The sequence below is a fragment of the Semicossyphus pulcher genome, unplaced genomic scaffold, assembly GCF_022749685.1.
Source record: "Semicossyphus pulcher isolate SPU_LCO1_2020_fin unplaced genomic scaffold, fSemPul1.0.p SCAF_28, whole genome shotgun sequence".
NCBI classification, from domain to species: Eukaryota; Metazoa; Chordata; class Actinopteri; order Labriformes; family Labridae; genus Semicossyphus; species Semicossyphus pulcher.
Window position 1 is genome coordinate 6,772,124 of NW_027211702.1, and position 26,501 is coordinate 6,798,624.

General features: G+C 42.9%; 2 protein-coding genes across 2 annotated transcripts; both read right to left on the reverse strand.

The window, feature by feature from the left end:
• Positions 1–392: 392 nt before the first annotated feature.
• LOC138605175 (ATP-dependent RNA helicase DQX1-like) lies at positions 393–17,047 on the reverse strand. The gene is made up of 12 exons (XM_069677291.1): positions 16,775–17,047; positions 14,694–15,058; positions 10,511–10,704; positions 8,312–8,759; positions 6,423–6,713; positions 5,506–5,605; positions 4,682–4,840; positions 4,283–4,474; positions 3,255–3,380; positions 2,955–3,145; positions 2,670–2,860; positions 393–1,237 (listed from the first exon to the last, which is right to left on the reverse strand). The coding sequence occupies exons 2-12, from the start codon at positions 15,021–15,023 to the stop codon at positions 1,045–1,047; spliced, it is 2,415 nt and encodes an 804-aa protein (XP_069533392.1). The 5' UTR covers positions 15,024–15,058; positions 16,775–17,047; the 3' UTR covers positions 393–1,044.
• Positions 17,048–19,382: 2,335 nt separating this feature from the next.
• thnsl2 (threonine synthase-like 2) lies at positions 19,383–26,242 on the reverse strand. The gene is made up of 9 exons (XM_069677322.1): positions 26,231–26,242; positions 24,531–24,762; positions 24,189–24,383; positions 22,691–22,843; positions 22,368–22,607; positions 21,995–22,143; positions 21,131–21,256; positions 20,874–21,028; positions 19,383–19,888 (listed from the first exon to the last, which is right to left on the reverse strand). The coding sequence occupies exons 2-9, from the start codon at positions 24,751–24,753 to the stop codon at positions 19,663–19,665; spliced, it is 1,467 nt and encodes a 488-aa protein (XP_069533423.1). The 5' UTR covers positions 24,754–24,762; positions 26,231–26,242; the 3' UTR covers positions 19,383–19,662.
• Between the last annotated feature and the right edge of the window lie 259 nt (positions 26,243–26,501).

A 26,501-nucleotide genomic window follows, 5' to 3' on the forward strand; every position in this document is an offset into this window, starting at 1 on the left:
AGCACTGCAGGCGGTGCCCCCTCTGCTGGCCACTGAAACAAACGCAGGTTTAAGGCACTTCTGCACTGACCTCAGTTTTCAGACCTTGAGGCGGCATCCACTCGTTATATACAGATCAGTCTGTAGTTTAAATCTCATGCACTTAAAGGGATACTCCAACTAATTTAGCACTGCACTTCCAAAACGTCTGCTGCACTCACTCTTGCAGGATTTTCTGCTTCTTACATCAAAATGAACACAGTCCTCTGTGTGTGCTCTGCAGCTGAACCTTCAACTTACCAAACAGAGCACAGAACTGTTTCACCGGTTTAAAGGTCCCAAACAAAAATCTCTGAAGTTCAGCTTCAACAAAACCACAAATACAGAGAAATAAATCTGAAGATTGCATTTAATACAAGACAGGAAATTACCTTAATGGACAGTGAAACTGCAGAGAATTGACTTTTAAAGAGGCAGCTGTCGAGTGAGAAACACTCAGCTGAGATATTTCAGACAAATCTGTTTAAACATGAAGATAAGAAGAATCATCGTTGTTTTCATTGTTGACAGAAAGTTGGAGAGAAAAAGGCAGAACGACCCGGACGTACAAACGGTATCAAAAAGCTGAAAATAGAAACATCACAGCTACAGAATCTCATCACGGTGAGCCCTGAGAAGCATCTGCATAGAGGTCAAAGGTCGTCCGATGACAGTGTCTCTGCTCACTTGTAGTGCTTATTGCTTTAAGCTGAAAAAAAAGACACTCATATAAAGTATTTTTGTTGTGCTACAATTTAAAATGATGTTTTAACACCCACAGACAGAAACACAGAAATCCCTCATTAAATAAAAAATATATTCTAAATAAAATTAAGAATTTAGTCGACACGGAGCACGAAATGGGGAAAATGAAGAGTATTTTCCAAAGCCACTGCATGGACGATATATTAACAGCTCGTAATTCCAGTAAAAGTCAGTTTGAAATCACATCAGATCAAACCTCAGATGAGATTTCAGCTCAAACATTAAAGTGACCGCGGTGAGTTCAGTGTCCTCTCCTGAGCCTCATTGGACGACGCACATGTCTGTGCTGGTCTCTCCCGTCCTCTCAGCGTCTCTGTGAGTCCTGCTCTGCTGATCCGACATGCCGTCCTGCTCGTACGACTGCTCCAGACTCTGCCTCAGCTCCATCAGCAGCTCTTTGCCGTCACTCGACGGCAGGTTTCCCAGGTAGTACTGAGGGGCGAGCTCCACCAGCCTGCAGCAGAGAGGAGCCGTCATTATACTGGCCTTTTATAAACAGAAGTCTTTATTCCTATTTACCCCTATCCTTTAAAGGGCAAGTCTGGTTTTTATAACAGGGCCATAGTTTTTGGTCTAATGAGCAGAAAAAGTTTTAGAATGTCTCCAGTAGATGTGTTCATCCTGCAGCAGTGAAACAGGCTGTAATGGCTGCAACATAATCCTTGATGGGTCAAAGGTCGTCCACTAAAAGTTCTTGTTGTTTCCACTGACAGGCTCAGATTGTTATTCTAAGTGTGTGACAACATGACAGAAAGGATCCCTACAGAGATAGACCTTTTTGTTACAGAGGAAGATGATTGTTTTAACCACACACAGACGTTACGTCGCTCTCTGCAAACACACCAGACTCCATTGACAAAACACTAATTTTACCTGAAGTCAGCAGTTTCTAGTTTATTCCTGCCTCGACAGGATCCTTTGATTGCGTTTTTGTGACTTTTAGTTGTTAATGATAACTTTGGATCGAACACAATATTTGCGTAACGCACAATAACACAAAAAAACCTAACAAGATCAAGGCAGCAGTAGACAAACAACGCTTGTGTTCTGTGAGGTAAAATTACTGCTTTTGTCAATGGAGTCTGGTGGCTTTGAAGAGAGCGATGTAACGTCTGTTTGTGGTTAAAAAAAGCATCTTGCTCTTAACAAAAAAGGTCTATTGCTATCTATCAGTGGCAAAAACAAGAATTTTAGTCAGCAGGGAGTCTTTCATTGAGCCAGGAAGCAATTAGCCTAGCTTAGCATAAAGACAGGTAGCGGGGGAAACAGCTAGCCTGGTTCTATTCGAGGTAAAAAAAAACAAACAGATGTACACATTGAAGATCCAAGACCTAACACCGTGTAAAACCAACATATAACGAGAGTATAACAAATTGTAATAAATGTATGTGAACAAAACTTCATCAGCGACCTTCATGCATCTGAACAATCACTCACTGTTCAGGAACAGATTTAGCTGCTTCACCTGTTGATGTAACTTTAATGTTACTTCCTGTCAGCTATGTTTCGTGTAGCTCTCTGAAGGAACGAGTGGGTCTGTTGTACTACTGAAGAGTAGAGTCACATGGACACTGTGTGTAACTGTACGACAGCGACAGTTAAATGCTTGGAAGGCAAAATTTAAAATGCAGTACAAGAAGGAGACTTTAAAAAAAGTACTGAATAAACAATATATGACTAAAATGTACGTTGACTAAAACTATCCAAATGAATTGACTCAAATTTGACCAAAGCTTATTTTATTTCTTCAGACAAATTCAACATGAAGAGCCCGAGTCCTGCTTCAGCATTAAAGACTGGACGAGACGGATGTTTGTAATCTGTTTTTTTAACTCATGAAAAGATGCTGTGTTACGTTCATTAAACAGTAACTGGTTCTGACTCACATCTGAGGGTGGACTTCAGAGGCGATGCGGACGCAGTTATCTCTGGAGATGGTGAACTCGTGGTAGAGCACCCAGCTGGGGGGGTCGGGGCACGGCTGGCGACACAGGTAGGAGGAGAAGGGGTGCAGGTGAGCCACATGGCGGTGAGTCAGCAGGAGGTAGTTACCTGAGCCGTCCACATCATGAGCCACCTGAAGCGCAGGAAGAGGAAACAATTATCATCCCAAAGCAAACAGATAAAAAGAACTAAAGGAAGTGATAGTTTTAAGAAAGCAGGATGTTTACTTTGAGGAAGAAGCCTGAGATGAGGGCGCGCTTGATGTTCGTGCAGTTGTCTTGGCAGCCAAAGGCGGGAGGAGAAACAGGAAGTTCTATCCGCTGCATCACCTCCAGAAGCTCCGCCCTGATCACCACAGCCAATCGTAAGGCCGCGTGACTGAGGAAGTTCGTCGTGCACCACGCCTCGTCCTGATTATCTGAAACCATCACACACAGAACATTCAATCACTCAGGTACGACATATAAATAAGACCTCAGTGGTCATTAGAACAGACATGTATGTATCAAAGGCTGAGGTACACGTACGCTCTATGAAGGCTTTATAAATATTAATAAGAGTCATGTGATCTCCCTCTGTGTGCATCAAAGGTCTCCAGTGTGTCACAGCCGCCTCCTCTCTGCTGGGGTCTGCTGTCACGAAGCAGGAAGGCGCTAAAAGAGGGCAAAGGTCAGATACAGTGATCAATTTTAAAGATACATTAAAGGGTAATTCTGGTGTTTTTAAAACAGGGCTCTACTTTTTAATGGCTAATTTGAACAAACATTTTGGAAATGCATCTGTAGATCGCTTTGTCCAGAAGCAGTGAAACAGGCTGTAAAGGCTGCAATGTGATCATTTGGGACAACTGACAGGCTCAGATTGTTATTCTGAGTGTGTGACAACATCACAGACAGGATCCCTACAGAGATAGACCTTTTTGTTACAGAGGAAGATCATTTTTTTTAACCACAAACAGACATTAAATCAATTTTCTCAAAGCCACCAGACTCCATTGACAAAAACAATAATTTTGCTCTGCAGAACACAGGAGTTGCTGGTCACACAGCTGACTGAATCGGTTAGTTTTTTGTGTTATTGTGTGTTACACAAATTTTGTGTTGAGTCTGAGTCCGCCATTTAAATCACCAAAGTCTCACAAAATCACAAAAAACACTAACCGATCAAGGCAGCAGTAGACCAGCAACACCTGTGTTCTTCAGGGTTAAATAACTGCTTTTGTCAGTGGAGTCTGGTGTGTCTGCAGAGAGCGATGTAACGTCTGTGTGTGGTTAAAACAATCATCTTCCTCTGGAACAAAAAGGTCTATCTCTGTAGGGATCCTTTCTGTCATGTTGTCACACACTTAGAATAACAATCTGAGCCTGTCAGTGGAAACAACAAGAACTTTTAGTGGACGACCTTTGACCCATCAAGGATTATGTTGCAGCCATTACAGCCTGTTTCAAGGCTGCAGGTTGAGGCAATCTAAGGGATCAATTAATAAACTTCATGTACTGATCTTGTGATTTTCATTGATTAAAAAACTGTGAAATGATTCACTTCTGTTAGCTACCTGTTAGCATTGCAGCTATAGTGAGCAGCTCGTCCACACAGTCGTACTCGCAGGCAGCGATCAAAGCTTTGGCCAGCGGCGGCTCCAGCGGCAGCTCGGACATTATGATGCCCACCTCCGACAGGTTACCATCATCATCCAGAGCTGCCAGGTAGTCAAGGTCCTCCAGGGCCTGCATGAGAGCCTCAGGGGCTGAGAGGGAGGGACAGAGAGAGGGAAGAGGGAGACATTTTATTGGGATACAACCGGAAGGCTGCAAACTGCTGTAGACTCATCATTGATCATGGTCTGATGGTGCAACCAGGGCGACAAACAGTGAAGACTGTACTCTAATGTCAATGAACCACAGTCTGCAGGGTTAAAGGTAGATAAATAACATGTACATTGTGTTTAGAGTACCTGGTCTGTCCAGGAACTTGCACTGTCCCATGTCGGCAATATCAAGTCTTTTCAGCAGCAGCACCAAGTGGCTCAGGTTCTCCTCCATCACACCGGGACAGTGAGCCCCCGCCATCCCCTCTTCATACAGAGACTGAGGGTAAAGACGGAGACAGAGACCTGCACCAACCACAGAACACGCAGAGTCATGATTCAGTTAATTGTTTTTCACATGTGTTTGTTGAACTGGGTACACAGAAAATAAGTTTAAATCAAAATCTAAATTAGTTTTTGCACAGTGTCTCTTTGAATCTCACCACTAGAGGTCGCCAGAGTCAAACATTTTCAAAGCCTGCACACAGCAAACGTCTGCACTGAACTGTCCCTGAGCTAAAATCTCACACTTATGTACTTTAAAACAGTAGGTACTGCATCTGCCCTTACATCATACGTACTTTGCAAACAGCATGCAAACAATAACGACATAGTGCTTTGTCTTAGCAGCGTGCCTTTAACCCTCTCGTTCATACATGCATCGCAGTTTGCCGAGCATGCATGTTCTCTCTTCATGACGATTGTAATCCTAAATCCTAATGTCAAAAAATGTTCCTTTATTTCACTTTGTATTTGATTGTTTGTTTCTCTCTTATCTGAAGCCGTTCTCTCTCTGTGTCTCAGTCGATGTGAATTATCTTCCACTGCAGAGGATTGTGGGTCAGGATGCAGAAGAGCATTTCGCTATTTTTAGCTTAATGCATTTGACATTAAGGTATATAGGATCTTACTAAATGGCAGTATGTCAGTGTGGATGTTGGAGCCTGTACCAGCTGGTTATCAGAACCTACCTGGAAGGTGGCTGTTCACCCTCTGAGTTCGCATGTCAGCCTGATGTTTGCTGATCGTCCTCAGGACCTGAGAGTTGGCTCTTATTTGTGGATTGTAAACCTGCAGCAGAAAGATGAATGACGACAGTTTGTTGTTTTCACTTTAATCTAATAACTCTTTGTTCCCCGCATTACAAAAATTCTGTTACAAATGAAGTTAGATATTTATTGCATTAAGCTTCTACATATGAGCAAAACACTCGAACAATCTTACGGTGAAATTCTGGTAATTATTTTAACATGTTTTGACAGGTTGTTGTTCTAAGTGTCTCTTCAAAGGCACCAGACTGCATTGACAGAAACAGTCACTTTAACTGTAGAACACAGGAGTTTCTGGTCACACAGCTGAATCAGTTGGTTAGTCTTTTTTGTGTTATTGTGTGTTACACAAATTTTGGTTTGGGTCTGAGCCAGCGGTTTAAATCGCTAAAGTCACAAAAAAATTAACCGATCGAGGCAGTAATTGACCGGCAACTCTTGTAAAATCACTGTTTTTGTCAATGGAGTCTGGTGTGTGTGCAGAGAGCGATGTAACGTCTGTGTGTGGTTAAAACAATCATCTTCCTCTGTAACAAAAAGGTCTATCTCTGTAGGGATCCTTTCTGTCATGTTGTCACACACTTAGAAGAACAATCTGAGCCTGTCAGTGGAAACAACAAGAACTTTTAGTGGACGACCTTTGACCCATCAAGGATTATGTTGCAGCCATTACAGCCTGTTTCACTGCTGCAGGCTGAAGCAAACAACTCTTTGTACCCGTAAATCATTTTGACCAAAATATATAGCCCTGGTATAGAAAACACATCCCCTTTAAAAAATAAAATAAAGGTAATGTGAATATTTAGTTTGCTGACTGACGATAATAAACACAAACTCACAGTTTTGAGTTGAAGGCCTGTGTCTACGACGTAGCGGATAGCTGGCAGGGAGAAGGAAGCCTCTGCGAGCGTATCAGTGAGGATAACTTTCCTTCTGACACCCGGTGGACCCCCGGCTCCCAGCGCTGAACCATCGGAGCTGTCGTTCTCTCGCTGGGAGGGGTCGGCTTCGTAAACACGCTGGATCAGCCCCCCCAGACCTGCATGGAGGGGGACGATCCTGAGAGCCCCGAGCTGAGGACTCAGAGCTACACACTCCTTCTCCAGCAGGGATAAACACTCCTCTGTTTCCTACACACAACAGAGCAGAGAAGAGAAAGCAGTTTGTATGAACACACATGACCTGAGAAGAGTTTATGAGTGCTTTTGTTTGTGAAATCAGCTAATTCAGACGCACGCGCTCGGCTCTGTCTTTAATAGAAACCAGGAGGCAGAGTCAGGGATCGGGAGGCGTGGAGATGTTGACACAAAGGGAGTAAATGTGCACCCTGCATGGTCAATATGTACAGAGATCTTTGCACATGGACACAGAACACATGACAGCTCTGTGGTTCTGTGTGTGAACCAGGACACCAGACACCTGCAGACTCCAGAGGCCTCTCAGGTGGAGGTGTACTGGTTTCACTCAGCAACACAAAGGTGGTGAAACTCAAACGCAAACAATAGAGAGAACAATGGTTTCAACAGTTCAGAGCTAGGCCAATATAACCGCCTGATATCGGCCGACCACAGATATATCAGAATTTGCATATGAGGTTTCTCATACGCCTGGATATTTAAACTCTCTTTCCAGCAGGGAGGGATTGTTAAAATGGATTGCTGTTACCAGCTGCGACCACAGGTGGCGCCAAATCCACATGGACTGAAATCCTGAGTGTAATCCTGGTTACTTTGAAGGTGCTTGTAAATTGCTTAACTTGGTAAATCATCTAGTTAAATCAGTGTGTAAACATAATGTAAGGTTACTTCAGTAGGAATTATTTCTAAGCTAACGTTAGCTCAGAGATGGAGAAAAACCAGGGTCAACGTCGACAGGGGAATTGATTCATAAGAGAACTTTTGTTGCTACTATAGCTTCCTTTCTAGATGCTAGCGAACATCACAAAGCATCCAATTTCAGAACCCATCAGCTATCATCTGACAACGATATATCCTCTTTGAGTGACAGCAAACATTTCAGGCGTTCCGGTTTAGCCAGCGTTTGATGATAAACGACTTCCAGCCAACACTTCCTCCTCCCTGCGCTGCATCGTTTACAGTCCAGTCAGCAGCTCGAGAAGCGACCGTGTGTTCAGATCAAAGGTAAATTCTCCCTCCAGATGTGTCTGCTAAATAAACGCTGTCATCTCTCGGTCCGTCCCATCCCCCGGAGGAGCGCCCGTTCATCTGTCTGTGCTGAGTCTCAGTCTCACTGTAAACAGGAAGTTACACAGAGGCTGCACTCTGGCTTACTGCAGCGGGATGAAGCCCAAACAGAAACAGAGTCTCTTGTGATCGACTTTAATTAACGGCTCTTCAGTTTGCTGAAAGAACAACATCATGATGCAGATTAGGAACAACATGAAGCTTTGTCAGGTCTGTCCTCAGGAGGAGAAGAAAATTACTGTAACATGAGATGGAGGGCGGAGCCATCATTTATGATGCATTCAGGGAAGTCAGGAAATCTAAACGCAGAAGTTGAATTTTTGATGTAGAACAGATTGTTAGCTGAACTTGCTGCAGACGTCTCTTTATAGATAAATCGATGTCAGATGTTGATGTTTTACATTTGCACAAAAACATTTGTGGTACAGGAACAGGAAATGACTCCAGAACTTACATACTCCCTATATTTGTTCTGATTCTTTGGAAGTTTAAAACAAATATTCAGAGGTGTATTAAGCTTGTACCTGTGCACTGGCCAGAAACACCATCACGTCTCCTTCCTCCCCCCTCCTGTGCAGATCCAGCACCATGTGACAGGCTGCAGACACCGGCTCCTTCCCTGACGAAATCTCCCGGTACAACGTCTCCACTCTGTTCGTCTCTACAACCTTCCTCTCCTCCTCTACCTCACCCCCCTCCTCCTCTTCCTCTCTGTTAGGGGGGACACTGTCCAGGTTGAGGTGAGGGACTGAGGGTCCCAGGAACGCGGAGAGACGAGGAGCCAGCGTCGGGTGAGCGAGGAGAACCACCCGGAAGTTATCCGGCCTCTGCCTGCAGACGTCACACAGCAGGCCCAGCAGCACGTCGGTGGGAACGGTCCGCTCCTGCAGCTCGTCCAGAACCACGACGCCGTACTGATGCAGCAGAGGGTCTGACATCATTTCCTCTAACAGGAGGGTGTCACTGACGAACCTGAGGGAGAGGGGTGCAACAATTAGTTGACATTTTCATCAAAACTCGATGACAGAATTAGTTGCCAACGAATGTAATTGTCGATAATTAGTTGGTTCCGTCATCGTGTGTGTTTTTCGTGCTGTGCTCAGACATAACATTGTTTTCCGGAGCTGAGTTTGCTGAGGGGTGAAACGTCTCACAGCCTCACTTTCTCTGCTGAGAGTTGTTCATGCAAAACAGCGACCGGGAAGTGACAGGTAAACAAAACACAGCAAAATGTCAGCAGCCGATGCAAAACCATCGTGTCCTAAAACTCGCAAAGTCTGGGAGCATTTCACCCTCGACACAGAAAGAAAAGGATCGCCTGCAGGATTTGTAAAGCTCATCATGGGAACATAATCATTGTGCAGGAGAGGACAGAGGGATCAGTTTTCAGAGCTCAAACACTTTCTCTGCCGCCTTGGACAACAACCTGCAGGACCAGAGGACAAAGAGTCGAGGTGGGGCTGTAAGCAGAAGAAAGAACTGTAACATTATCATAGTAAACTTCTGTAATCCAATAAAGTCGGCTACATTACCACAGGGAGGCCAGGACAGCTATACAGCGGTGTATTATGAGCAGTGATACTCGATTACAGAATGTTTTAAGCAAAATATCACCGTTTTTTTTAAACCACATCTTTCCATGGGGCCTCCTGCAGGGATGTTAGAGACAGAAACGTCTGTGTTTGCAGAGAGTGGCGCGTTTTTCTTTTTACACTTTTATTTTTTATATTTGTTTTCATCTTAAATGTTTTCTATCGTCTTTTATCTCTTTTACAGTCCATGTGTGTAACTATCCTCCCGTCCTTTCTGGGACCTATTACTGGGGTCTAAATGACATGATGATGACATGATGATACAGTAGATTCCTTCAGCCTGCAGCAGTGAAACAGGCTGTAATGGCTGCAACATAATCCTTGATGGGTCAAAGGTCGTCCACTAAAAGTTCTTGTTGTTTCCACTGACAGGCTCAGATTGTTATTCTAAGTGTGTGACAACATGACAGAAAGGATCCCTACAGAGATAGACCTTTGTGTTACAGAGGAAGATGATTGTTTTAACCACACACAGACGTTACATCGCTCTCTGCAGACACACCAGACTCCATTGAGAAAAACTGTAATTTTACCTCACAGAACACAGGAGTTTCTTGTCTATCGCTGCCATGATCATTTAGTTCGTTTGAGTCTTTTTTGTGATGCACAGATATTTGGCTGGATCCAAACTCACCGCATAAAACACCAAAGTCACACAATTACACAGAAAACAAGCCAACAGACTGAGGCATCAGCTGACCTGCAACTCTTGTAAAATTACTGTTTTTGTCAATGGAGTCTGGTGTGTGTGCAGAGAGCAATGTAACGTCTGTGTGTGGTTAAAACAATCATCTTCCTCTGTAACAAAAAGGTCTATCTCTGTAGGGATCCTTTCTGTCATGTTGTCACACACTTAGTGGACGGACTTTAACACCCCCAAAATATTCATCTGTAAAGTATTTCATGTTATGTGTTAATTGTTTGAGTTATGGACACGTAGCTCTGGTACACAAAGAGAGACGACTATTTAAAAAAAAGGATTTTATTTCACTTTATGGAGAAACCGTTTCACAGCCATTTAGATTTGACTGTTGGTTTGAATCGTGCAGCTGAGGAGAGATTCATTACCCAGTAACTGTCGAAATGACTAGATGTAATTTTAAACAAAGCCCATTATCCACACATCCTAACCTGAGCATGGTGTCAGGTGTGCAGCTGTCATCATGAGACACCCTGTATCCGACCTCCAGGCCCAGACTCAGGTCCATCTCGTCGGCGACACGCAGAGCCAGACTGACCGCTGCCACCGAGTACGGCTGAGAGCAGCAGACCAGACCGTGAGAGAACTCGAAGGACAGAGCGAACTCGGCACACCACTGAGGAACCTGCAGGGAGGAGAGGAGGAGAGAGACAGGTCAGAGAGAGAGCAGGACGGAGGAACAGGACTCTCCCACACCTGAAAGAATCAATGTGCATCAACCAAAAAGCACCTCTCTTCCCTTTTCATGCAGCCATCCCACCGACTGTTCGTCAAGAGAACAGACTACAACGATGAGTTCATCAAATTATATTGATTATTGATTCACAATTCCGTCTTTTTTTTAAAGCAAAACATCGTATATTTGCTTGTTCCAGTTTTTTAAACGTAAAGATTTTTAGCTTCTTTTTTTTGTCTTTTATGAGAAAAAAATATGTTTTTGATCGTTTATAGACGAATAAAATTACAACAATAATCACAAATATTCTAATAGAAATGATTGATCAGCGAAGCTTTAAGTTTGCTTGAAAAGAGGTAAAACCAAAGAGCTGAATCTGATCTGTATCACATCGACCACAACAGGGACTGCACCAGAGGGTCTCAGACTTCAGGTTCCTGGTCCTACATGAGGAACACTAACACCACCGCGCTCGTAAAGAAGACCCAGCAAAGCCTCAATTTTCTGAGGTTAGTCAGAAGGACTGACTGCTGGTGTCCTTCAACTGCTGCTCAATTGAGAGTGTGCCGAGTTACTGCCTGGTTCAGCAGTTGCTCCACAGTGAACAAGAAGACATTTCTACTGCCCCAAAAATCATCGGCTGCCCTCCCCTGTCCCTGGAGGATATTCACAGCACACGCTGCCTCAGAGGAGCGTGCAGCATCCCGTTAGGACTCATCCCACCAGGGGCTTCGCCTGTTTGATCTGTTGCGCTCTGGAAGGTGTTTCAGGATCAAAGGATTGAAAAAGGGTTTTATCCCTGAGCGATAGCCGCAATCAGCATGAACATTTGAACACCTGAACATGAACACTGTGCAGTATTATACTATCGTCCATCAGCAAATGTGCAATATTGTGTTTTTAATTGAGGTTTAGTAAAGGTTTTTTATTTATTGATTACTGTATCAGTAAGGCCAGCCATCCAATTTTGTTGTACTGTACTTGTGGACGGCAGTGAAGGAGGTCGATCTGTCTGGAACACAAAGAGGTTAAAGCTAATTAAGGTAGTGTTGTCATAATACAAACTACTCTGCAGCTTCTCAAATACAAATTAAACGCACACTTCTCTCAAAAACAAGCATTTGGAAACCTGCATTGTTTACATCTGTTTGATAACCAGCACTTCTCCTCTTCCTCGCTGTGAATTGCCACACTCCTGTGCTTTTTACGCATATCTTGAACACACTGTACATCTGTGGAAAATAAGGTAAAACAGGCCAAAGGAATGTGACTTCCCTCGTCTTTGGCATCTGCCCGTGCTTGTGCACCCTTAAGCAAATGCAAAAACTACAAACCATACAGGGACCTCCTCTCAAAGTCATCCCTTCTTAGAAATGTTCAACTCCGGAGTCTTACTTTAAATCGCACAAATAAAATCTTGCATCTTTAAGGTGTAAAGAACGAACTCGATCATACTACATGTGGGTATACAGAAAGTTTTCTGTCTGCTTCTTCCTTAAACTTTGACATGATCTTTAAAAACATCGTCAAGAACATCTAAACAGAATAACAAGCAGCCGTTCCCCCCGTCACCGCCTTGTGTTACAGTACTGAAGGAGCACACGTTCTACGAGTACATGAACAAGCAGCTAAAGTGCCATTATGACTGGAGAGAACAAATAAACACGGGCCTACAGCGGGCCTTGATTAAATATTTAATCTGATCATGAGGACAGAAAACACACACACACACACACACACACACACAGAGTATCAAACAGACGACACTTTGTGGACTCAAATTAAAGAAGAGAAATGAAGTCAGTGATTCTGACCTACATGGAAACACCACAAATATAAAGATGCAACAGCGTTCCTATTTTTAGCTTTCGGTTTTTCTCTGCAGCAGAATTCACGTCGACGATGGAAGTAAAGGTGCAGGAAAGAGGATCCCAGGTGAGTGTTCAGGTGATGGAGTGAGAGTTCAGGTTACAGCAGAGTCACTCGAATGCTGAGTTGATTATTTGCCTGAAGGCAGTGAACTGAGGAGAAGCTGTAATGACACCGCAGGGAAAGTCCCGACACAAACATCCTCCATGAGCAGAGCCGCACACGGCTTTAGTAAAGAAATGAAGTCAAGTTTAACTGTTTAGATCATCTTAACTTTGATTCGGGGCTGGTGATAAACTTACATTTTCTGACTGACGGCAGTTTTTACTTTCATGTCAAACTACACGCCCATTTATTCTGCAAAGCATCGCTTCAGCTACCGGTGAAAGAGGGAATGTCCTCGAGAAAAAAGTTACAAACGAGTGGAACAGAGGAACGAAAGCTGAGGACAAGGAACGACAGGCCGTCGGTCACTGCCAACAAGGATGGAAGACACAACTGATCTTTTGAATATTCAAATATTCTAGTTTTTGGTTGGCTGTCGACCAGACGTCAAAGTTAAAACATTTCCAGGTGGTTTTGTGAGGCCTCTGCAGATATCTTGGCAGTTTTATTCACTGGATTTAATTTTGTCTATTTGAAAAAAAGAATACACCCTGAGAAATATGAGTTTATCCTGCTGGAAGAGGCCACTGCCATTAGGGAATATCGTTTCCATGAAGGGGTGTACTTGGTCTGCAATAATCTCTGTTTACAGATTCTACATAGAAGCCATCCCGGCTCCATCAGTGTGATCTGAGGAAGATTTAGCTTCCTATTGATCTCTATAAACAGACATCTGCATGCTAACAGCTAACAGCTAACAATCTGTTCTAGAGCTAAAATTTAACTTAAGGTGAATTCCTTTGATGCTGTGTCACGAAAGCTGTTCAGCATTAAGATTTCCCGACTTCCTCGAATGCATCAGATCGATCCTACCTCCATTCAACAAACAAGATTTCTTCTCCTTTTGCGGACAGACCTGACAAACTTCAGCAAAGGTAAGACTTGTTAATAACAAGTCAATCACAAGAGAACGGTTTCTCTTTCTGTAACGACGCAGCACGCGGAAAAGGAAGTCTTGACAGGAAGTCGTTTATCGCTTACCGCCCGGCACGTTCATCGGTTTGCCCAGAGGTTATATCGTCTCAGACTGTAGCCGATGGGATCTGATCTGCAACAATGTTCAGGTAGGTGGTGCGTGTCAGAGTAACATCCACATGAATGAACAGGACCCAAGGTTTCCCAGCAGAACATCGCACAAAGCATCACACTGCCTCCGCCGACTCGCCATCTTCCCAGAGTGCATCCTGGGGCCACGTCTTCCCCAGGTAAGAGACGCACACGTACCCGGCCGTCCACGTGATGTAAAAGGAAACGTGATTCATCAGACCAGGCCGCCTTCTTCCATCTCTCTGTGGTCCAGTTCTGAGGCTTACGTTTCAGCGGAGGACAGGGGTCAGCATGGTCACCCTGACCGACGTGCATCAACGAGCACTGGCCGCCCAGTTTTCCTTCCATGGAGCACTTCTGGTCGGTCCTGATGCTGCAGACCGGGAACACCCCACAGGAGCTGCAGGTCTGGAGATGCTCTGACCCTGTCGTCCTTGTGAAAGTCGCTCACATCCTTTTTCCTGCTTCCAACAGCTTCAAGGACAGAAGGTTCGCTTGCTGCCTAACGTATCCCACCCACTGACAGGGGCCTTTGTAACACGATTATCATTGTTACTCTCTCAACCTGTCGCTGGTCATAATGTAGCATAAAATATCATTATTTTATTTGATGTCATTTCACCCAGCTCAAATTTTAAATTTGGTTTGTGGGAAGTTTTTCATGACGCTATTTTTGTTGTTGTTTTAACTGATGAAATAAATACCAACATGTATGTGAGGATGAGGGTGAGGATGATGTCATCTTTCCTTTCATTCGTATTAAACTTTAGCTCACTGCCAGTTTAGGAATAGAAGAGGTTCATGAATAGAGAGACAGTACTTGATTTCACAGACTGTACTTGTTACTTCCTGGTTACCTGTGTGCTCTTCCCCGCCCCGCTGGCTGCACTGAGCAGCACCATGTTGTGGCTCTCCAGGTGCTCCAGCAGACTCTGCCTCAGCCTCCACACCGGAAACTTCTGCCTCTCCTCCAGCAGAGAGTAGTACCGCGAGGAGAACGGTAAACCATCGTACGGGTTCACCTCCAGATCCCCCAGCCCGTCCTCCTCCTCTCCTCCCCTTCCTCCTTCTCCTTCATCGTCTAAATCCCCCGACAGGAGCGAGGACACGGAGAGGGAGTCCAGGGCCGTGGAGGGGGGAAGACGGGAGAGGGAGGAGGCGGGGGGTTTAGCTGGTGGTGATGACATCAGCAGCGGAGGTGAGGGGCTGGATCACAGATTACCTGCAGAGAGGAGGAAGGAGGACACTCGTTCATTAGACGCTCTGTGACTGAATGCTTCGTGAGATTCCTGCAGCACAAACACGACCGTAAAATAGATCCTGTCTCCACCAAAGAGGCCCTTCAGAGGAACCTGGAGCACGTTTGGTATTTAACTTTGGTATGTCTGCCTCCACCCAGATGCCGCTGTGCGTGTGTGTTAGACAGCTGCGACAGACATGACCTTAGAGAGGAAGGCCTGCAGACACAGAACGTGTGTGTTTGTTGTTTGGTGAAGAAAGAAAATGTGACTAAAACAGAAACACAAGCTTTGAAAACAGTTCCAACATCTACTTAAAGGGGTTTAATATGGGGAATATGTTTGAGATGTGTCATTTTATATCGTGAATAAAGTGATATATAGTTTGATTTAACTGAGAAACATTCGAGTAAACCAGAAAACACCTTCATCACACTCACATACTATAAATCCTGTGTTGCCATAAAGCTAATTGCCAACATTAGCATGGGTATAAATGCTGAATCTTTATCTGAAGCTGTTTTGACAATCTAATCATCTCTGTTATTTGTTGAATGAAAATGGATTCTCTGCTGAAACCTTTAATAGTTCTTCAAGCAAAACTGTCAAAATATTCCTGGTCAACCTGTCCAAAAGATTCTAGCATGATACTGTTTAGTATGTAAAGTTTAACATGAACCCTTTCCTATCTTCAGGCTTCATTCATTATCAGGATACTCTTCGAACCTGCAGCATTTTCTAGCTATATATTAAGATTTATACATCTTCAAATCATGCTCCATACTTCGCGACAAATAATAGTTTTTGTTTCATATGTAGCATAAATGAGCAACAGCTTGCATGTTGTCGTACAGTTATGAAAGTAGTGTATATAGTGCAATATGAAGCCCATCTTTATACATGCGAGTGCTGCAGACATAAAGGCTGATCTCAGTACATGTACAGAGTATAGAGACCTGTACTTTATACAGTGACTATCTATGTTGCAAGTTTAATGAAAATAATAATGTGAATTCTGCACATAAACCCACCACTGACTGAATCTGAATGATCTTGAGTCCGTATGCTCCCGCTGTCTATGAGGAGGGAAGGAAGCAGAAAGATAGAAGCTGGACGCTTGTTTTGTTGAGGCTGCGTGTGTCTTATTATGTGTGGATTTAGGATTATCTCATATGATTCACCCATGGGTGGAGCCATAATTCCAGTTTGTGTGCAGGAGCGAAGCTATATATAGCCTTAACAAAGGATGCTTTGAGAGCTATTAGATGACTGTCTATTTTATATTATGAAAAGTATTTTATCATTATACTACAAAAGAGAGAGAGGATTTTACTACACAGGATTTTCAGGCTGGTTGGTTTCTTTGTTAAAAACTAGCGTGCAGTGTATTATTATATTATTATGACAATAAATATTAAGAAATCAGGGTACGATTTTAAACCATTTATAATTATGTTTGTCCGTCTAGGTTACGGTACAGTAATGACCTAACTAGCCTTTCTACACACGATAATACCCTTGACTTTTAGCACAATGAGGATACTTTCTCCTTATGTCTTATCTATGTCCCATTTAAATTGTGCCAGAAGCGACGTGTCAGCTGACAGTCACAGACAGGCGTAACGTTACATGAAACAAGGCTGAAACAATGTCTCAATGGAAGAATAAAATATTATAAGGTGTATACATCCATGTCTCACCTATCATCTCGGCTCACAGAGATGAATAAACAGAGCACCGTCAGTCTGCCCTCAGCCCCTGTTGTTGTGTCGGTTCACTCCCGTCTGTCTGACGTTACGAACCGGCTTCACATACCGGACAACGGCTCCTTATAAACCAGGAAAGGTGAAAAATAAGTTCCAACAGTGTATGTCCGTGATTCTTCACCGGCTTCGGTTATTTCCTCCTGACAATGCCAGTAAAAAACGCCAGTGTTCACTGCTTGTTTAAGCTAGCAGCCGCCATATTGGCTGTCGAGCTGTCAAACCTCGTGTTGCGTTCAGGGGCCATCGGGACACATTATACAGATGGACGATATTGTCGTTTGCAGAAATGTTCTACTACGGAGCCCACGAAGGGACATGATACCAAAATATATCATACTTCTAATTTAATTTATTACAATCTAAGTTAAGAGTTTTAATGCTTCCCAGCGTACTATTGTAAACCAAATATTAGTTACACCCATCTTGGACATGCTGTTAATCTTACCTTACTGTCCTACATACAGTAACATCTACAGTCTTATGTAACACAGTCTGAGGAGCCTTAAGTGATCTGTAGCGCCACCCCAAGGCACAAATCTGGTGCATGTTTAATTACCGCCCTTTATACAGTTTATCGCATAAATAAAAATAATGATAATATATTGACTGATTATTCTGAGAGTATCATTTAAATGATCCAAAACCAGGAAGTTTTAAAATCACCAGGTAGTTTGATCAAAGATGTGTCCTCGCCAAACCTGCAGGTTATTATAAAGTGAATAATTTACAGCCTTAGCAGAGTTAAAGTCCACCGGTCCAGCAGGCACTCTCCTTTGAATCAGTGAGCATACTTTATACAAATCACTTCCTCACATATGTTTAAACTTGCATTTATTTATTGCAATGTTACAGTATCATTTAAATTTAATCATAATTAACCTTTTGCATGTCATACCTTTGATGAGGACATTAATTGGGTGGATTTTAAGTGGGTTTGTCTATTTTCTGCTGCTTTATTCTTCTACTCTACAACATTTGAAACTTTGACAGCTTGGGCTGCTGCTTAATAAAATGTAACATACAAAACAGCTTGTTGTTGCATGTTATGATGCACTGCTAAACATTAAACTACCCAAAGAGGCCATTCTGCTGTGGCATGAAAGTGATTCATCTTTTCTCGTACTGCTGGGAAAAGTTCTGTTTGTATGAGTTATCATTTCATAAGAGAGCAGGCAGTAATTAAGATTAGTTTTTAGAAAATACCAGAACAAACGTATTCAGAAAGTCATTGTTACCTTTTAGGTAAGTTATTTATCAAGCTAAAGGTAACAAGATTAGATATAAATCCCTAAAAATGTGCTTGTTCCATGAAGGTTTCAGGTGGTAGATGTTGGAAAACAACCTCTTTGTTCTGCTCACAGACTGTATATAAAAGCTGACATAGCAACCGCGATGTCACCCATTTGTTTGTGAACTACCGTTTATTTCGACATTTCAGCTACCGCCATCTTGTTTTTTTGTAGCCAGAAGTGACCATAGCCGAGTCTCCCTTCAGGGGCTGCATCCTTTAAAGGACTCGGCCTACAAAGGATGAGTCATTCGTAGCCCGTGTAGACGCTGAGGCCTAACTGAAATGAGGTCTGGTCTACAGAAGATTTCCTGTTTGCGTCACCAGCAGTTCTGGCCCTTAACCTTGCTTAACAAGCAAGGCTCCTGTCGCCTATCAACAGGTAGCTAGCTGGCTTACTAGCTAACATAACTAACATCACTTAACTTAAACAATTAGAAGTTTTTTTGTTCAATGTTTTTAACATTTGTACCGCTGGCTCTTCGTTTGAGTTGAAACCAAAAAACATTTAAAGTGTTTCCTCAGCCGTTTAAGAGTGCGCCATCTTGTTTGAACTGTCGTGCAATGAATCTCGGGACACGTTGAGCCGTGAAGGATGGACCCGATGGATTGGTTGTGGCCCGCGAAAAGGAGGACACATTTGAAGCACCCTTTGAAAGTGGACAGCCTTCAACGCGCCGCTGTGACGCAATCAGCCTTCAAATACGTCCTTCGAAGGATGCAGCCCCTGAATTGGGAGACAGCTCATATTTGAAGAGGGTGGCACTGGAGCACGGTTGGGATGCTTGCTTTGACAAGCTAAAAACAGGCTTTAAACAAAATGTTCTTAGTAAATGACCAGCCGACTCCTCAGATGGTCTGTTAGTACAATTGAAACCTTAACAAAAGATTTATCAGGTTGCAAAAGTAGCGACTTGTCAATCACAGGTAGCCCCGCCCTAAACCCTCCCCTGCTTCCTGGTCTATGACTCTCAATGGGAGCATCAGTGACTACATGAACATCATGCTGTGTTGAAGAAGACTTGAAACTAGAGACTGAGACCATAAACTCATTAGGAACATGTTTACTGAGGGAATACATCAGGAGAGGAGGAGGACCGCTTTATCATAGACTGCAATCTGTGAGTCGCCCCCTGCTGGAGAAAGAATGACAGGCACTTCTACATTTGCTTCACTTTTAAAAGAAGAGTCTACGACCAAATGTTTGGGTAAATATCAATCAGTTATTAACTTTAAGAACTCTGAATTGAAACAATTAAACTCACATCAAAGTGTTTGATTTTATTCTGTCTTTACTTTTACATGTGAGATGAGGTGGTGAAAAGAAGGCTGAACACTGTGATTGGTTGATGCTTGAACAAATATAAAGATGTGATAAGTCTTAAGACACTTGAGGCCAAAGTCCAACAAAGATGCAACTTTTCCTTCGTTTACTACACGGAGATAAGGAAGTTTACAGATCAAGGACGAGCTGTCACCTGACCTCACCCTTACTCACTTTAATCTTCACAGTGATACAAACTACATTTCATAATCAGCTGTAATAAGTCCCGTTATTCTTCCTGACTGAACTCACAGACTGGATTTTCTCCCTCAGTCTGTCCTCCCAGTCTTTGCACCAGTTCGGGCTCTGCTCCAGGTTCTGGTAACGAGTGGCCAACTTGTCCAACGCCAGCACGGCCTCAGGAAGGTCAAAGGTCAGGCCGGCCCTCTGCACTGCTGCCTGGAACTTGGCTGGAGAGGCTGTGGCAACGTAACACCTGCAGTAGGAGATTTATTGATTACACAATATTACTACATTCGTCTCTGCTGTTTTATAGTCTTAAGAAAGGTGGACATTAAAGGATGATTTTAGTTAATGTAAATCCGTTTGGGTCTTATAGTTTGCATCCCACCTTGTTGGAATTATGTCAGCATGTTCTAAGATATTAGAAGTTATTAAGAAACTACAATATTAAGATAACCGAAGAAAATGGTAGCTAAAAATAAACTCAAGTTTTAATTATGCAATACTTTAAACATGCAAATTCCTGCATATTTTTATGTTTTAAGGTCTAAAAGGTGCAAAAAGTTCAAGAGAAATATCATTTTTCTGAAACCAGAGACAGCCCTTTCAAGCCACCAGACTCCATTGAAAAAAACAGTAATTTTACTCTGCAAGAAACAGGAGTTGCTTGTCTACCTCTGCCTTGATTGGCTTGTTTGTCTGTGTTATTGTGTGTTACTCAAACATTGTGTTGGATCTGAACAAACCAATTTAGACACAATAACACAAACAAATCAACCAATCAAGGCTGTGTGATCTCCCATGCCCTGCAAACTAAAATCACTGTTTTTATCAGTGGAGTCTGGTGTGTGTGCAGAGAGCGATGTAACGTCTGTTTATGGTTAAAACAATCATCTTCCTCTGTAACAAAAAGGTCTATCTCTGTAGGGATCCTTTCTGTCATGTTGTCACACGCTTAGAATAACAATCTGAGCCTGTCAGTGGAAACAACAAGAACTTTTAGTGGACGACCTTTGATCTTTCGAGTATTACGTTGCAGCCATTACAGCCTGTTTCACTGCTGCAGGCGGAAGAAATCTACAGCACCAAAATCTCTTAAAAAGGACACAATCTAAAAAATACAGGAACTCCTTCCCTTTCTAGATACCCTGAGAAATCCCACAGATTAAAATGTTCATGATAAGTCTGTGTTAAGTTGTGTGCATGTGGCTGAGTAGAACATCACAGTATGTTTTTACCTGTTGATCTGGGGGTTGTGAGGACAGTTGTAGTGATGCCAGGCAGCCACAGATGTGTGTGGACACAGCACATACTGGTTCTCCTCCCAGCACCTCCTCATGGTCTCCAGGATCCCATCATCATTAACTGAGCCGGTGGATAAAACCTTTGACAACTATAAACACAAAGAACATCATGAAAGTATTAATGTAGTGTGTTCGATCAATAGAGTACAATCATGCCTGGAGTAATGCAGTAACTGTTGGATGGCTGGTACCAGTTTGTGTTGGTTTGCAGGGAGAGAGTGTCGGTGTGATTGTTGGAACTCCTCCATCATCTTCTTCACGGCAGCTCCGTCTTTTCCCAGCAGCAGCCAGAACACTCGCTCCATGTTATACGGGTCCTTCAGGACAGGAATCAAACACCAAACATGTCAATACAGCTTGATAAGGATCGACATGCATGATGGAGATTTAAGGGGATCTACTGTATTTTCAAGCCTGGCCTGTATGTTCAAATATTTTATAGGTCTTAAGGACTAACAAGTCTAAAGTTTAACGTGTCAGATCAAAATCCGTCCACTAAAAGTTCTTGTTGTTTCCACTGACTTTTCTGGGGTCTAAATGACTGATACAGTAGATTCCTTCCTTCCTTCGGCTGCAACATAATCCTTGATGGGTCAAAGGTCGTCCACTAAAAGTTCTTGTTGTTTCCACTGACAGGCTCAGATTGTTATTCTAAGTGTGTGACAACATGACAGAAAGGATCCCTACAGAGATAGACCTTTTTGTTACAGAGGAAGATGATTGTTTTAACCACACACAGACGTTACATCGCTCTCTGCAGACACACCAGACTCCATTCAGAAAAACAGTGATTTTACCTTGTACAACACAGAAGTTTGCTGCCTCAAAGGGTTCGTTTATTTTTTTTTATTGTGTGACTTGGGTTTTTTTCTGGGTTAGTTTGGATCCACCACAATATTCTTGTAACACAGAAAAAACAATCTGAGCCTGTCAGTGGAAACAACAACAAGTCTAAATAAATAAAGTTCCTTTCAATAGAACGGGTCAGTTTTTCTGTCACACAAATTTAAGTCTAGTTACCCCTGCCTCATATCCACACTGTGTGACTGTGTTACCTGGATGTCTATAGCAGGAGCCAGAGTCTGTGTGACGTTAGCTGCCATGGAAAAGTCGCCGCTGGTCACCGTCCTGTGCACAATGTCATTAGAGTTCACCATGGCAACCAGCTTCAGTGGCAAACCCATCTGCTTCACTATGAAGCCAGCTGACAGACAGACAGGCAGGCAGAGAGGCAGAGGTTGATTTCTAGTTTGATTTAAACTTATCACAGAAGTATTGTATGTGTTAAATAAAATTAAAGAAGAAATAAAAAGAAGAATTTTAAATAAACTTAAAGAAAAACAACGAACAAAATCTTTATTTTGAGCTCCGACTTAAAGGAAATGATCCCTGTGAGTTTTAAAGTTGGTAATGCAGTAATGAACCCACCTGCGATGTTCCCCGCCCCTCCTGTGGGCACCACCACCTCCAGCTCGGGCAGGTCTCCGTCAGCCTCCACCCGCTCCACACCGCTGAGCTGCAGGTACGCGTAGATGAAGTGGGCGAGCTGGACCATGACTCTGGACCAGTTCACTGAGTTCAGGCTCATGAGGCTGTGAGACTTCACCAGCGCCTGATCGGCAAACAGACGCCGCAGAGGCTGGTCGATGTCGTCTGAGCTGCCGTCCGCTGCAGACACAAAGACACACTCGATTAAACACTGTTTGGAGAATAAATGCGTCCTTTTGGTTAAACAGGAGCTGTTAGTTTACCTGCGAACACGTGGACGTTATCCTCCAGACAGGTGATCATGTGTTTCTCCTGGACCGGAGTGATGCGTCCGCGGGGGTAAACCACCACCACATCCAGCCCACAGAGGCCTTTAGCGCTCTGGATGGCCGAGCCGCCGGTGTCTCCTGACGTACCTGGAGAGGAACATATTCAGTATTTTGCCTTTATTATCTATGAGACTTGTTTCTGGTGCTGCCTGGTTCCTGTGCGGAGCATGAACGTGCTTATAAATGCCATTATTAGCAACTTGTGTTAAAGTAAAGGATCTTTATCTTGAGATCCATGTATTAAAGTACATGATATATTATAAGGCATTATCAGCCGATATGGGCCGATAACAGATATTTCAATATCGGTGAAAATGTTTTCAGATATGCCCCGATATGAAAACTTCTTGTACAGAACATATAACACAGGAACATTTTTACATTAAAGACGAGGCGTAACAGAATCTTTGTTAATTTAGCTATTTTAGATTTAGTCTTCAGACGAAAATACTTTTCACATTTTAGTCATTTTTACACTTTTTACTTTTAGTCTAGTTTAAGTCCATTAAAGTCATCACATGTTTAGTCAAAATGTTTTCTCTCTTTAAACTAATTTGATCCGCCTTATATAGGTTCAATCAGCTGTAAGGAGCCGTCCAGTCATTAGTTATTTCCTCACGATGTTCTCCAGGGGTAACATAGATCCTCAGCTGAGGATATTTGTGTTTATGGAATCTTCTGTAGTAACGTTACGCATGTAAAGCCACAGAACGAAGCCGTGCAGTTACAGGAGCACATACTGCACGTTCCTCTCTTACCTTATTTGCTTATGTTCATTAACATAGACGAACATTTATCGTCATAATTGTCGTTAACTAAATTAACACTGAACAGAGTCAAGGGAGCTTCACAAGTGGTTTCATGATGTAGTTTGTCCAGCAGAGGGCGCTCTGACTCCATACTCCAACAATCCTCTCAGCACTGTCTGCAGCACATGTAGCAGAACTTCACAGCTGAGCAGACCACCGTCCAGAGCAGAATTGGTCGACAATGTATAATAATGTTAAATATTCTTTGATAAAGTTATTTGTTTAAGAAAGCAAAGTGCAAAACGTCACTAAATTGGCCCCTTAAATGTTTTTCCCTCAAATTCAGTTTTAAAAGTCTCAAAAATCCAGTCAGGCTCTCCTGTCTCCTGTCTTCTTCTGTCTTGTCACTACTTCGTGCCACAGTATGGCTCTCATTATGCTGTTCTCTGTTTCATTCTCAGATAAATGGAGCAAGCAAGAAATAGAGCTATAGTCTCGCTGGATTTGACTTGATTTGGACTGGTGCAGGTTTAAAACCTGTAACTCATAAACACACTCAGAGTCATAGAGTCAGCCCAAAAAGAAGAGTCAGACTTTTACCTGTTATTGTTACCTTCCTTTAACATTCCGCTCATAATATTTTGGACCAGATGAAAATAGTTTTTCTAAGTGTTAGTTCTTACCAACGACTACAGTCGCTCTGTGGTTCTCTTTCCGGAGGAAGTAGTTGAGGAAGCGCACCGTGCAGGTCATAGCCAGGTCCTTAAAGGCCAGCGTGTCTCCGTGGAAGAGCTCCAGGACGGACAGACCCCCCTTCAGCTGGACGATCCGGACCACATCGGGCACAGAGAAACCAGACAGAGCTTCACCCACCAGGACTGAGACGGAGGACGGAAGAGAAGGAATTACTCTGTTGATCACTTAAATTCATTAAGCTTAATTTCTCAGTTTTTTCATGTGTACTTTAGATCTTTGCAGACAAGTTTTGAAACCTAACAAAGTGATAAATATCTCCCTGTGCTCACCCTGCAGGTCCTCTCTGGGGATCAGCTGGGCGGGGATGAACATTGAGGCGACCTCCACCACCAGTTGGGTGTAGTTCAGCCCCCTCCAGCCCCTCAGGGTCTCTGCGCTCACCACGGGTACGCTCTCGGGCATGAACATCCCCCCGTCTGGAGCGAAACCTGAAAACAGAACATCCCGGAAGTCCCATCCGTGGACCCCGCCCCGTGTGCTGCAGTACTTCATCGGACAGACCTGCGATAATGGAGAGAAGAGTTTTAGATCTGCTGCAAGCCACTGAGTTTAATGTAGACATGTAGACACGTTAACGTCCTATAATGTCTTCAAATGTCTCGTTTTGTCCACAACCCACAGCAAGAAACCAGAAAATACTCACAGCTGAAGAAATACGATAACTTCATTGTAATGTTTCTGTCACACTTTTTACCTTCATTAAATTAATTGCAAAGTAAGTTTACACTCCATAACATCTGTTCCATAAGGTACTGAATGTAGAACGACCTGATCCATCCAACATAAAACTGTCTATTAGTCTAGACACAGTAGTATGAGTGCTGTGGTTGTAACGACCTCCTAGAAACAGTAAACAAACACTCAACACTGTTAAATTTCCTGCAGCCTGTAACATGTGGTAGCTGCTGTACCTGTTAACTTAGAAGAGAACTACTTTATCCTAACATAACACAGCGAATAACACTCACCAATCTGCAGTTTTAAACAGAACTTTTTCCTCGAAAGTCTGAGGGCCCACTTTCTCCACTAAGACGGACAGATATTCACAAGGCGTTGTGTGTCCGAAGGAAGATTAACGCTGAACTTGAACTTTGGAACAAACTCCCTGAGGAGGTTTAAAGTAGGTCGACTAACTGGCTTACTTAAGATCATTATGCATATATCACTTCAATATTTCTCCTCTTCTCTTTCTGTTTGGTCAAAAACTAAGAAAAAAATCGACCTTTTACACCATAAAATATTTTAGGCCACTGTCCAGTTCAGACACTGTTAATAAAGGTCACATAATAAAGTCACTCTAGAATTAAGAGATGCTATTTTTATCCATGCAGATTGAATAAAGAATCCAAAGGATAACATGTTATATTAAAAACACTAATTTCCAGCATGGTTTCAACATGTCAGAGGACAAAGAAGACACAAAGAAGATAAAAACAAGCTCAAGTAAAGATGTCAAAATTCATTATAAATCTGTTGCCTTGTTAAGCTCTTCTTATTTCACTGTACTTCATGGGTAGCTGAGAGCTGCTCTAAAAATGTCAACAGTGATGAAATAAACTTCTTGATAACGTTGCTGTGTGACAGCATGCCTGTTTGTTACTACAGGACAAAAGTGTTAAGAATCATATCCCCTCTTAATTATATTCGGAATTAATGATTACCAACATGAGTTTTATGAGATAGATTTAATAAATACCAAATGCAAAAGCATCCAAAATCTTGACATCAAACTTCGGAAGAGCGTCATATACCTGTCATAACGTCAGCTAGCAGCTAGCTGGGTAATTTTGCCACTGCACAGTTTGTTTACATCGGGTTTACGGGGGTTAAACCACATTTAGACTCTTCTGTGAATCTGTATACATCTGAAAAGGCTAAATGACTTCTAATTTGTGGTTTGATGTATTAAAAGGCCGCCTATCGTGTCACATGACGTCATTTCGGGCGACTTTGACAACTGTTACCTTACCTGAATGATATGAACAAGCGGACCACAGATAGCGGACCACAGATAGCGGACTACCACGCGGCACTTTCACGTCCTCTCATTGGCTCAGAAGGCTGTGGGCGGGACTTGAGTTGCGTTCAGGTTCATCAGAACAAATGGCACACATATGGATTATACTTGTTCCGTGGTCGTTCAGTCTTGCAGACAGTGTATTTGTTTTTAATAACTGAAAAATAGTGTTGGATACAATTTATTACATATTTTCAGATATATTTCTACAAGTTATGGAGAA